This window comes from Saimiri boliviensis, chromosome 12 (genome assembly GCF_048565385.1).
Source record: "Saimiri boliviensis isolate mSaiBol1 chromosome 12, mSaiBol1.pri, whole genome shotgun sequence".
Classification (NCBI taxonomy): domain Eukaryota; kingdom Metazoa; phylum Chordata; class Mammalia; order Primates; family Cebidae; genus Saimiri; species Saimiri boliviensis.
Genome location: NC_133460.1, coordinates 89,800,151 through 89,814,136, shown reverse-complemented (window position 1 = coordinate 89,814,136; position 13,986 = coordinate 89,800,151). Strand labels below are relative to the sequence as shown.

At 36.7% G+C, this 13,986-nt stretch overlaps 1 protein-coding gene across 1 annotated transcript in view; it reads right to left on the bottom strand.

Annotated features, from left to right (window-relative positions):
• The window catches only part of SORCS3 (sortilin related VPS10 domain containing receptor 3), a 616,572-nt gene that overhangs the window by 209,000 nt on the left and 393,586 nt on the right, over positions 1-13,986 (bottom strand). The window contains exon 5 of the mRNA XM_003922497.3: positions 13,901-13,974. Coding sequence (XP_003922546.2) covers positions 13,901-13,974 — 74 coding nt within the window. The remainder of the gene's footprint in view (positions 1-13,900; positions 13,975-13,986) is intronic.

The window sequence follows — 13,986 nt, the reverse complement described above, 5'->3', positions numbered from 1 at the left end:
TTTTGTCCCTCGTTGCATTTGTAAGCAATGGGGATTGAGGTGGTAGAATATGCTACATTCAGAAATACAGACAGGTATAGAGGAAGAAGACCACTGCCTTTGAAAGGCAATAACTGACAGCTGAAAAAGCCTAACCGCTTGAAGAATCTATTTTAGGCATCTCTTTAAGAACAAAACAGGCTACAGTGGGACTGAAAGATCCTTCGTGCCATTTGCCACCAAGTAAATAAAGGGCTCTATTTCTTCCAATCCAATGCATTAGCACCAAACTTGCCAAAATCATGTTCATGTGAGTGTGGCCAGTTATCTTCTCACCAAATCAGAATGGGCCCACTGATAGAGCAATGGGTCACCAGGTGGCATCCTCCTAAAATAATGGTTTGGGTAGTTTGGCAAAGATTTTAACCATTCAAGGAGTGTCTACACTATGGAATTAGACATTTCAGGGTGGTGTGAGCATTGAGGAAAGATAACCTGGACACTGTTATAGCCATGTGCGGCTTATGTGAAATGAAAAGACCAATCTAGATCAATGATTTTCTAAATATTTCTATTTGCTTCTTTAATGAATGGTCTTCTGTCATTAAAAAAAAATACTTATACAGAAGTCTAAATATAAAACTAAGAATCTGAGTAGTTCTGGCTGGAGCAAAAATGAAGGGTATAAGAGCTTGATTACTAAGCATCCCACAGCATTCTCTATACCAAATGCAGTCCCTTAGGCAATGCATCAGACTACCCATCACGCTTCCAAGAGCACTGCTGGAGAAATCACTAGACTATATAACCTCTCACAGTTCTTCCCATTCTAACTTTTCTATAACTCATTAGTATAGATGAAAGTGTATCAATTCAATGAAATATTCTGCCACTACCAAAATGATCTTTATGAATTCTATGTACACATCCAGCAGACCGTTTGTTAGGTGTAAGTTTTTTAAAAAGATGTAAAATAGTCATACAATCTAACTGAAATTTTGAGAGAAATTATTTTCATGTGTACAAATCTTAAAAGAGGGCAATGAAATAAAAAAGTATTGTTTTAAAATGATTATCTTCAGTTTAATTTTTAAAAATGTTTAATGCTGTTGTTTTCAATTAAACAAAAATGTTATGGCTTCAAAAATGTAAACTTGGTACACACATTTAAAGTGTACAGTTGTATAATTCTTCACTGGAGAATAAAACTTGAGATCAAGATGCTTTAGAAGATTTGCATCTGTCATAAGTCAGTGCTCCTCTATTGACAGATAGTTGCATATAAATGCACTTAAGCATCACAAGAAAGCGCCAAATGTTAATAAATCTTCAAAAACATGGATATCATGCCATTCTCTTGCACAAAAGATGAATGCCCTCTATTACCAAGAAACACAAGTCCAAACCACTCACCTGGCATGTGAGGTACTTTGCAATCTGAATCTGGTTTATATCCCTGCTTTATTTCTCATTGTTCCTCAATGCAAACTTCTTTTATTTTCTAACACAGTTGCTGGGAGTGAGAGGCAAAACATTTTGTGCCTCAGAGCACATTCAGCAATGTCTGCAGACATTCTGGGGTTGTCACAACTGGAGGAGTGCAGGAGGCACTCACTGAGTAGAAACCAGGGATCTGGTCAACATCTTAGCATGCAAAGGACAATTATCCAGTCCAAAATGTCAACACTGTAAAGGTTAAGAAACCTTATTCTAGCAGATCAACTAACTACTCTCCAAACATACGATCTCAGCTTTTATCCAATAGTTCTTCCTTCCAGGAGGATCTGTTTCACTTTCTTACTTGCCAATTCAAACCATTCTTCAAGATTCTTCCATCCTATCTCCCCCAGAACTCTTTTCTGGGAACACCAGGGTGACATGAGACCTTTATCTTCTAAGCAGGACTAACACTTCCTTTAATACTCTTTTGGTGCCTCACATTTCTGGCCATGGTCCCTCTGCAACATTCAAGAATTTGTCTCAACATTTACATCACATCTGCTAAAGTACACATGATCTGATACAACACAATCTTTAGTTTATGGACTTTTGAATTTTATTTAATTTTGTTAACATCAAGCCAGAAATATTTTTTCTCTTAAAATAGTGGTTTTAGCAAACATAAAAATAAGCCATATGCTAATTGCTGGAAAAGCAGGTTAGAAATACAAACTCTGACTATGAGGCAATGGGATTTGAATGTTTAAAAAAATGCAGATGGTCTCTAACTTGCTTAGTTTCAAAGTGATGCTATGTACCATTTGCTACCAAATTGACAAGGATAGTCATTTATTCCAATTATCTTCTCTTATTATAAGCTGTTTTATTATTAATTTTATAGCTAGTATTTATTAAGCACTTACTGTGCTCCGGGCTAAGAAGAATGACATTCAGCCAGGAGGGAAAGGCAGGATTTAGCAGCTGGTATCCTTTCTGACTGGCGGAGCACTTTGTCACAAAGGTTAAATGCAACTTCCAAAAACCACATAGCTATTAAGGACAGAGTTTTTCTATTTAGATCCCAAATATCCCCACAGGTATTTATCACTACGCATATCATACTCTTGTAATAACGAAGCTTATAAAGTATATTTTCTTTGTAGTCTGAAGAATTTTAGGGCCTCAACTAGCAACTACATGTGCACTTAGGCAAATTACACGTATATCTAAATGTTACCCTGTTCAGTCATGCCAATCTGAAGAGAGATGCTGTGTGCAACATGTCTTTACTTACAATAGCACCAAAAGTGACTATTCATAGGAATGACATTAATTAAAAACATGTAGGGCTAATATGAAGAAAACTTTACAACTTTATGAAGGAATGCACAGAATGAAATAAAAAGAGAGACAAATCATGTAGCCAAAAGTGAAAACTGGATATTGAAAAAAAATCCATTATTTTCAAATGAATGTACAACTTTGAATTAGTTGCTTTATGGGGAGGGGATGTAAGAAATTTCGAAACATGAAAAGGTAATTCTAAATTCATTTGGATGAATCAGTGAGTAAAATAGGCCAAGAATATTTGGAAAAATAAGAGTTCTATTTTTGTTTTATTTTGTTGTATTTTGCAGAGAGGAGACTTGCCCAGCCAGACACTCTATTGTGTTATAAACAACGATTAAACACAATGTGTTCTGGACACAGGGCACAGAAGACTGACCAATCCAGTGAAATGAAAACTGGGAAATGTCCCCAACCTTGTGATTCGAGGGCCCCTAAACTCTGACCAGAGTTTATCTTATGTAGAAAACCATCAGAAGAAACCAGACCAAAATATGGAAACAGAATTAAGAGAAAAGATGCTCACTGCACTTCATTTCTATTTTCTAAAAAAATAGAAATCCTATAAGTCTTAAAAATATCAGTATGAAAAATTATTAAAATGATTAAATTATTATAGAGACACTAGATGAAATAGATAATTCAATATGAGATTTCTAAAATATAATGTTGGAAAATGCTAAATATTTTTATGTCTTATACATAATATATAATACATAAGATGGAATAAGACAGCATTTCAAATTTTAAAAGTCTGTATTTACATGATCACAGGTTATGGGTGTTAGATAAACATAAAGTAATAAAAAATTATAAAGAAAAATGAAAAGATTCAATAACATAAATATTTGTAAATATAAAGTATGCTAAAAAGAATAATGCAATCAAAAGCCAAAGAATAACAGTATAATATTGAAAATGAGAAATAATATAAAGAATCCATAATAAAGAATAAACAAAAACAGATGGTCACATAAAAGAAAATACAATGGTTAATAAATATATGAAAGCATGTCTAAACTCACTGGTCTGTTAAGAAATGCAAATTAAAACAAGGAAAATCCATTTTTGCTTATTAAAATGGATTACTTCCTTAAATTAAATTTTTGTGAGGTATTGTGAAATGGTATTTTAGTTGTAGTGAAAACTGGTGTAAATTCTTTGGATTTGGCATGACAATATTTATATACATTTTTTTGGTAGTCTATCCTTAAAAATCATAATAATCGGACCTTGGACAAATAATTACTTAAATGTTTCCACAACAGCATTATAATGCTTTCTTTAATAGTGAAATTTCAGAAGCAGGGTCAATATCAAATAACAAAAGAATGATTACATTATTAAATATCCATAGATTAGAATGCAATAAAATTAATACAACCTTTAAATTATGTTTAGAAAGAATAGAAGATGGTACAGGAGAATATTCAACTTCATTTTTAAAAGACATGAAATTTTATCAAGGATACAATCTGAATTATAATGAAATTTAAATATATGTTTAAAATTATACTATATTATAATAGGGAAAAAATGCTATGAAGAAGTACTTGATTTTTTAAGAGGTATTTTCTGGGCAGTAAAATTATAAGTAATTATTTTCTTTTTATTTTCTTGCCTTCCCTTGAATCATTACACGATATATTGTGTTTTCAGTCCGAAAAGAAAATGGCTAGTGTGTGTCTGTGTCTTTTAAAAACTACATTTGTATTTCTGGCATTGCCTTTCCACTTCCTCCACAAGCCTTAGCCACTTCTGCTCCAGGACACTTCTTGGTGGAAGCATCTCTAGAAAGTTTGCATTCCTTTCCAAGTTGTTACCTGTTTTACATCCTGCTATGGACTGCATTGTATCTCTCCAAAATAAATATGTTGAAGCTCTAACCTCCAAATTGATGGTGTCTGAAGACAGGGCCTTTGGGAGTCGATTAGGTTTGGATGAGGATGGGTCTCTCATGTGTGATTAGTGCCCTTATAAGAAGGTGCACCAGACAGCTTGCCCTTTCTTTTTCTACCACGGAAGGATATACCCAGAAGGTGGGCCTCTGCAACCTGGAAGAAGGCCCTCACCAGAAACCAACCATGGCACCCTGATCTCACATTCCAGCTTCCAGAACTGCAAATTTCTGTTGCTTAGGCCTGGACCCAGTCTGTGGTGTTCTGTTTTGGCAACCAGCACTGACTAATGCATAGCCCTAGACCAAACTGAAACAGAACAATCAGATTTCCTTAATGGGGAAGAAAGGATGGTTTCTCTTAGCTGCAACCCAGTATCCAACCTGCATTTTATACAGCCTCCAAGCCTTCGGTTTGGTACTTTCTCCTTGGGCTGCTGAGCTTAACATTACCGTCCTCTCTCTAGGCCTCTCCCTGGCCCTCCAATTCTCCTATTCCTGCTCATGGGACTAAACAACTCATCGCCACCAACCTATTCAGTTCTCCCCACTTTTTAATGTAACAGGCAAGTCCTAAAGGCACTGTGAATTCCAGGAAGATGGCAGTAATAAAAAGCTCTTTATATGGGGGCTCTTCTAACCCTCCACTCTCATAGGACAATATGATACTGAAATCTCACCCTCTGTGACAACAGTAAAATTTGCTCCCCTCTGAAAGTTTATCAGTGAGTGAGAATAAAGTTAGACGTCACTGTTTCTGAGCCAAATGAGTATTTCTCATGCCCTTTGCATAATCATCTTGGTGGAATAAGTATTTTGAAGCCATGTGCTTATTCTAACTAAGGAACCACTGGCCATAAACCCAGAGAAAGAGAAAACAATGTTTCCATGTACACTATGGAATTTTTGCTACACTGGATGAAGTGAGTGGATGTGGCTGTCACTGTCTTTGAATTCCATGTTTAATGCATACAAATATTTTCAGATCTCTCAAGGCAGAACCAAACATGACCCCCACTTTTCATAGCAAAGAAGTCATTAGGTGTATAGCTACATATGTCTCCCCTACCTAACAGAATTCACATGTGTTAAGCATAATCATCAAGACCCCAGCACGTCTTGACTTCATCCAAAGAGTTGACTATTCTCTCTTGCTCAGTGCAATGGTTAACTACCACGTGTACCTTATGAACACTGCATTTTGCTCTTAGCACTAAGACAGCTCTTCCACAGCCAAGATGCAACCAGACATACAGCATGAGTAGCCCCCATCAGCAAAGTAGAAACTGCTTTCTGCTTGCAAGCTGAGCTTTCACATTTCCCCTCCTGACCTTGCATGTATTATTTTGAATGTAATGTATTTTTAAATTGCTGCATCATTTAAAAAATGTAAAGGAGAGCTGAATTAAATATTATTTGTGGCATACCCTGGTTCGCAATGGACTTAAAATCTGATCCCTTATATCAGGTCGATGCCTAAATCCCATTACTTGAGATGGCAAATGACTGTGCTTGCAAAATTGTAGATGTACATTTAGAGGCAGCTTCAAAACTTCGGCCCTTAATGTTAACTTTGTTTGAAAAGATCTTGATTTTCCAGGAAGCCATCTCAAGGCATTCTGTCTGCTTCTTAACTCTGGCTCTGTCATGGATAATATATTAATAGCCTAAGGATGACTCGGCAGCTGACTCTTCAAGAACCATAGTCTAGGGTCAAAAGAAATTCCTAAATGACTAAAAGGAGCCCCTTTTGAAGCAAATTATAGGATATATTTCAGGGCAGCTGAGATCTATGGAGCTCAAATTCAGGCAAGAAGTGCAACAGTATTCACTTCAACCACATTATCTCCAGGTAACTATCCCCAATTTTCACTTCCTGCTTCTCTGCCCCATGTCCTCCACCCACAGCTGCTATTAGGCTGAGATGAGTGTCTAAAATCTGACAATGAGATTCATATTAGTACTTCTAATAAAGTATTAGTACTAATGAAATGAACACTTCTCTAAATGAGCATGTAAATACCAGACTTCTGTGCATGTATACACACAGATATTTATAATAAACAATACCCTTAGAAAATGTAATCCTGCCATTGAAATATAAAATAATAAAGTAGGATAAATTCAGGCAATCTCATGATATTAAGTAAGCCTCACTCAGGCTGAGGATAGGGCTCTGAGGTTTGTTGATCAACTGTCAAATCCCATAGAGTCTGAGCATATGTCTCAGGAATACCAGAACATGGTGATATTTCTCTATTTCAGTGACACACCAAACAATGGGCAAAATGAAATATTTGAGGTTGATACCAATAAAGAGGAAACAGAGGAAGTAGTTCAAGACAGAATTAGTTGTATGTAGACAGGAGGTGATGTGTAGACAGAAGTAGAACTTTATGCTCTAAAATAAACAAGCAAAGAGTAAGGATCAGATAAAAGTGTATTGGTTTTCTCTTAATAATTTTGTATAACAGATTACCACAAAACTTAGGAGCTAAAAACAACAAATACGTATTGTCTCACTGTTTCTGTGGGTCAGGAATCCAGGCACAACTCATCTGGATGCCTCTGCCTGAGGGAGTCTTTTACAAGGCTTCTATCAAAGTGTTTGCCAGGGCTACAGTCTCATATGAAGGCTTGACTGGAGAAGGATCTGCTTTTGAGCTCACTCACACAACCGCTGATACAATTCATTTCCTTATTAGAACGAAGCTTTTGGGCCATTAGTTCCTCACTGGCTTTTGGCTGGAGATCTCTCTCCATTCCTTGCCACGTGGGACTCTCAATAAGGCAGCTAACAAAATGGCAACTTCCTTTCCAAAAGCAAGCATACAAATGCACCCAAGATAAAAAACATTATTTTTGTAACCTACCCCCAAAGTAAAACCTCGTTACCTCTGCCATATTCCATTCAGGAGAGGCAAGTCACTAATCTAGTCTATACTCAAGAGGAGAAGACCATTGCCTAGCAGGATTTCCAGAAGGCAGAGATCAGTGGAGGCCACTTGGAGGCTGTCTCCCATAAGGAAGAGGTACATATTAACTAAATAGACCAATACTGCCATATGCTATAGGTGGGACTATACAACAGAACAGTTTGGGTAATATTTTGAATGACAGGCTTTAAGATGTCCAAAATGTGTGTGTGTGTGTGTGTGTGTGTGTGTGTGTGTGTGTGTATACACACATACATATACATATGTAAAGTTTTTCCAGTGTTCTATTTATTTTTAATGTCAACTTTTATTTTAGAATCAATGGGTACATGTGCAGGTTTCCTACAAAGGTATATTGCATGATGCTGAAATTTGAGATACAACTAAACCTGTCACCCAGGTAGTAAGCGTAGTACCCAACAGGGACTTATTCGGCTCACACCCTGTTGGTCGTCTCCAGGCTCTATTGTTCCCACCTTTATGTCCACATCCAAGGTTTGGCTCCCACTTATAAGTGAGGCCATGTAGTATTTTGTCTTCTTTTCCTATATTAATTCACTTAAGATTATGGCCTCTAGCTCATCCATGTTGCTGCAAAGGACATGATTTCATTCTTCAAAATGTGTATATTTTGATATGATAAGCTTCTTCTTATAGTAGTGGTTACACTAAAAATACTAAAATATTAAACCCTAACTATTACCATGTTCTAATTATTACCATAGTTCTAACTATCCTCCATGTTCTAAGGGATGTGCATCTAAGGAATCTTACATTTAATTCCTGGGATGGGTGAGGGTGATAGGTGGAGGGTTAAAAAGAGAGTGTATATTATTTTATATAAGAAAACCTATAATGCTTAGGGGAAAGTGTGTGGGTGTAAGGGGAGTTCTCGAAAGGGATGGACCATGGAGAATAACTCACTGTGACAAGAATAGTTTAGAGTCCATGAAAGGGAAAGAGAGGATTAGAAAGTGACTCCCATGATGGTCAGGACAGATAGGAACAGAGGAGTTTTAGGTAGACCTGTGTGTTGTCGATGCAATGCTTTTTTGTAATCCTCTTCAAGAAAAGGTTCAATAAAAAGGTACTTTGCTGAAATACTGTTGGTGTTGAATTGGGATCTTACTATTGAACTGTGACACTGTTGATCTTACTATTGAACTGTGAACTGAGACCGCAAAAAAAAAAAAAAAAATGTAATCAAGTCTTTATTTGGGCTACCTAAAACACCAGTCCAAGAAAATAATTCTAGATATTAAAGACCTATGCATACAAACGTCAATAAAACTAGTACTTATGATAATTAAAAATGTGAAAAATTTCAATGTCTGATAAAAATAAAACAGCAATAAAGTATGTGTCTTTGTGTAATATGATCTTGCACAAATAATTAAAAATGAGTATAAAGATTTTATAATGACACAAAAATTGCAAGAACAGAATATTAAGAAGAGAAAGGCAAATTATATACATTCACATGTATATATTTAGGCTACATATAAAAGAACATATGCATACAAAAAAAGACTCAGAAAGCTAAAATCATGATTAGAAAGGAAAGACTGTCATGAAAGGGTTTTTAGTCTGTCTTCTTTTTTCCATACCAACTTTCTCTTTTTAAGGGACACTTCCCTAGGACCTCCTCTCTACACACACCAGGAGGGACACACTTTGTCCTTCCATTCTTCTTCCCTTCCCTCATGGCCTTTCTGCAAAATCAGATAAGAAGCTGCTGGCACAAAATCACTAGAAATCCACAGTGTGTAAGCCATCCTTAAGCAATATATAATAAAGACCTAGACCCCAACCTACCTATCCCTACACATCAGCTACTTTTCATCCTGAACCAGGCATCATAGCAGCTACAGCAATCTTCAAGATACACATTCCCTGCGTCAGCTAACATGATCTGATCTAGAACTTCTAATATGTCTGTTGTCTTCTTAAAGGTTTCCTAACACTCAAACCAGTCCATGTTGCAATCCAAATATCTCAGCAAAGGAGTAAGAATTGAAGTCCCTGATACCTTAGAGTATATTGCTTTATCAGAACAATTTCCTGCAGCAATGATAAAGAACAGAGACCAAAAAAAGGATCTTATTCTTTTAAGAGAGAGAATAATTAAGGAGAGGAGGAGGGAAATCAGTAAAGAGGAAGCACTGGAGACATTTCTTCCCTATTTTAGGACACCATACGAGTGAATGCCATCAGAGACCAGAGGCACTTTGAGGTCATTCTAGTTACACAGAGAATTTGGGAAGGCCTAGCACACCTGTGACTTCATTGGAAAAGATATACAAAGAGGATGAGCAGGTGGGGAGAGCACAGGGTGAGGAGCAAAGCTGAGAATCACAACAAGCACTCACATTGGATGTGCAAAAGAAAAAAAATGTCTTCCCACTGCAGAATATGCCTGCCTGTTAAATATCTCCCAAGGGAAGAGTGGAATATTATTCATTTGTAGCTCAGTAGGATTTTTAAAAATATTTTTAAAAACAGAGAAACTTTTCCCTCATGACAACAACTCTGCCATAGCAGAGCCTAGGAAGAATAAAGGGAATATGTTAAGGACATTTGCTCCATTTATGTGCTCTCCCTGCAAATTATCATTTTGGAAGCAGCTGAGGTTAATTAAAAAAAAAAAGCAGGGGGAGCATTAGATCTCCCTGGTGATTACCTGTTGACCAGGTATCAAGTGAGTGGAAGAGTCACATATAAACAAGGAATGTTCATGTCAGTTGCCTTTCTACTTGGGGCATGAGATTGATGGTTGAGTCACTCCATGGTGTAAGACTCCTAGGTGACCTATCTTGATTGGATTAGAACATCCAGAATTCATAAAAATATTTCTAGATGAAGCTCTTAGTATTGATACTAATGAATATTATGCTCCATGTTCTGCCTAACCCACAATCAGGGTGGGGGACTAATGAAGAAGTGGATAATAATAACTCCTTTCAATTTTCAATTTACTTTCACAACTATTAGAACAATCGTCACTGTAGATGAGAGAGCAGATGAGAGACATGCACGGGGTCCACTCTTTCTGTTGTATCCTCATCAGAAATCACTTCTGGAGCACAGTGTTCTTCTGCACAAATCCCCCTGTAACCTGCCACTTGCCAACAACTGAGAGAAGCGTGAGAGAAAAAACTGAGCACTCATGAAGGATCTATCCTTTAGACACCTGCAAATATCCAGCTTATAAATAACAATATTTGATCAATATTTCTTCTAAATCTTATGTTCACTCTATTTGTCTACATACCATAAGTTAAAAGTCTTTTTAACATCATCTCTCATTTCAATGTCTTGTTTTAGCATACCTGTTTTACATTCAATGTTCCCCAACCAGCCTCAATACCTCTTCCCTCTACACCCTCTCTCCCAAAGAAATCATTTTCATGCATTTTGTTTTGTTTGATCACTTCATAAGAATTATGTGAATTATGACCCAACAAAAAGTAGAGAATAATGTTAGGCTGAGGTGTGGATTCTAGGCAATAAATCACACCCATTCAGTTGTTATCATATGCCCATGGGTCTTACCATACACGAGACTCACATTTGTGGCCAGTAAAATGAAAAATCACTTATGTGACATGTTCTTGAGGATTGGTAATAAACATAGTACTTAAATCAATGGAGAAGTGAAATTTCCAGGTGTCCACTTGATAGATCTGATTCTTTCAATAACCTTATGAAATTAACAAGAAAAATACTGTTTTCATTAGATGGATGAGGGGACCACAGGTTAAAGAGGTCCCACTTAAGCCAAGGTTTGTTCTATACCCCCAAAAAAATGCACATTCAGTCTTTCTCAAGGAGATAACAAGTTAATATTTCCATGCCTAACCTATACAAACCATGTCTCTTCAACATACATGATTTAGAGCTTTAGACAACTTTGTATTCTGTCTTTGGATTAAAAAAAAAAAAAGTGTACGTAAATTGAGCTCTTTTGCCATGACTCATATGACACCTAAAAGAATAATCACAGCAATTATACATCAGAAAGGGAGAAATAATAATTACAAAAATGGAATATTCAATTACCACTTGGCTAGGCAGCATGGCATAAACTTTTATATTTCCCCTTGGTGGCATATATGAAAGCAGCACAGAGTGAAGAGAAAAAACACAATTATCAGAATCTAGACGGTTGTTCTTCTTTACTGCGTAAAGGAAGAGGGTGGATGATAATAGCTGGAACCTTTTCCTCTTACTCTTTGCAAAATATAGGAAAAGGTTGCCTCTTATGCACTTCACTTCATCCGGACACAATGGCACAGCTCATCTAGCCCAGTGTGCTTTCCTCCTCTACTAACCGGACTTCCTAGTTGCCAAGTACCTCACCATCCCATGAGTTTGTTCCAGAAACAGCAGAGGGCTCTTTTTCTTTGCTTTCTTTCTTTTCTTTTCTTTCTCTTTTTCTTTTTTTTTTTTTCTTTTGAAGGACTTCTGAGTGATGGCACACTGAGAAAATGGACCATCTCAGCTCAGCAAAGACTGTAGTTCTATAGGTGAAATATCAGAAAAACAAATATTTCCTTTTCTGCCTTAGTCTATTGAAAAACCTCTGTAGCTCCAAATACAGGCAAAATAACGGTTGTAATAACAGCTACAGATAAAATAGTAGTTGGCCTGTAAGGGGCAAACATGCTAGAGATAGTCCAGGTGTTGAGTCAAGAGCAATACTCCCAACTCCCTTTTCTCTCCCAACTACTCTGAACCATGTACAAAAAAAGAAAAAAGAAAAAAAAAACCAGTTGCTTTTCATAGAATTCTTAAGCAATCTTCATTTTAAAATGAAGATTAGACATAGTTTTGTGGATGCAGAGGGATAGGTTGAAGCCATTGCTTCCAAAGATGTTGGTGTGAATGTATGTATGTACAAGGTATTTATCACCACCATCCTCAAGTTGTGTAAGGCATTAACAGCTATCATATGAGTTTTTAAGGGAGTGGACATAAGATATTTAAAAGAGACATGGAATTATGGAATGCATACGACTTCCAAAAAACTTTTCTTTTTTTTTTTTTTTAGACAGAGTCTCACTCTGTCACCCAAGCTAGAGTACAGTGGCCTAATCTCTGTCACCCAAGCTATAGTACACTACAGCCTTGAATTCCTGAGCTCAAGTGATCCCTTCATCTCAGCCTCCTGAGTAGCTGTGACTACAGGTGCATACCATAATGGACAGCTCATTTTTAATTTTTTTGTAGAGACAAGATATTGCTATAATGACCAGGCTGGTCTTGAACTCATGGCCTCAAGTGATTCTTCCACAGCGTCTCAAAATACTAAGATTACAGGCATAAGCCACTGTGCCTGACCAAGCTTTTCTTTTCCTTAAGCATATAATTAAGCATTCTATATACTTTGGTATATGCCTCTTGATCTCTCTATTCCTTTAGCCATCACCTCTGCTGAAATGAAAGCAAGATACAAGAAAGAAGCATTTTCACATTATAGCAGGCAAGCGTAAAAGGCAAATTTGTACGAAACTTGTTACAAGCAAGGTAAAAATAGTATGCATGCATAAAGGAATACCAATTAATAAAACACTTTCTGATTAGGAGGAAGGACTAATTTTCCATTTGAAACATGTATTCATTCTCATAAAAGGTTTTTAAAAATATGGCCCACAGAGGTAGTTCTGAAGGATTTATCACATGTGACATGAGAAAAGGATTCTGTAGTGAAATAAGTTTGGGAATCACTGACTTCAAGTTTGGCAGGATTCTTCATTCAGTGCTTCTCCAGAGTCTTTAATATCCTAACATGAATCGTGAGTCTCCAGGAGTATAAAATTGGATTATCATAACCTGAATTTATTTGATCACAGAAGCTCTTATGAAACCAGAAGCATTTTATGGAACTGTTGTTCTCCAGAGTACATTTTGGGAAAATACTGCTTTTTAGAATATGTATATAAAATATATACACTTTTCCAAAAAGAGAGGGTTAGTACATAGCAAAGAGCACCTGAACATGACCATTCTTACAGAACTCTCTAAACCCAGTGCTTCTCAAACTTTCATGTGCACATGAATCAGCAAAGGATCATGTTAAATGCAAATTTCAGTACCGTAAGTCCTACTAGGGCCTGAGATTCTGCATTTCTAACAAGTCTCCACGTGATGCTGATGTTACTATTCCACAACCCACTCTATGCAGCAAAGGATTAGAGCACATTTGTCTTCAAGAGCTTCAACTGTCCAGAACTGCCCAGAGTGCTATGCTGTCTGATAATTCTTTATCTAAGAAGTTAATGAGTTTGTGGATAGGACTTACCAGTAAAACCTGTTGGGTGTGATGCGTTCGTGCATGAGTTGCCACCGTCTTCCAAAGTCCATGGAGCTGTACAGCTGCAAAACAAT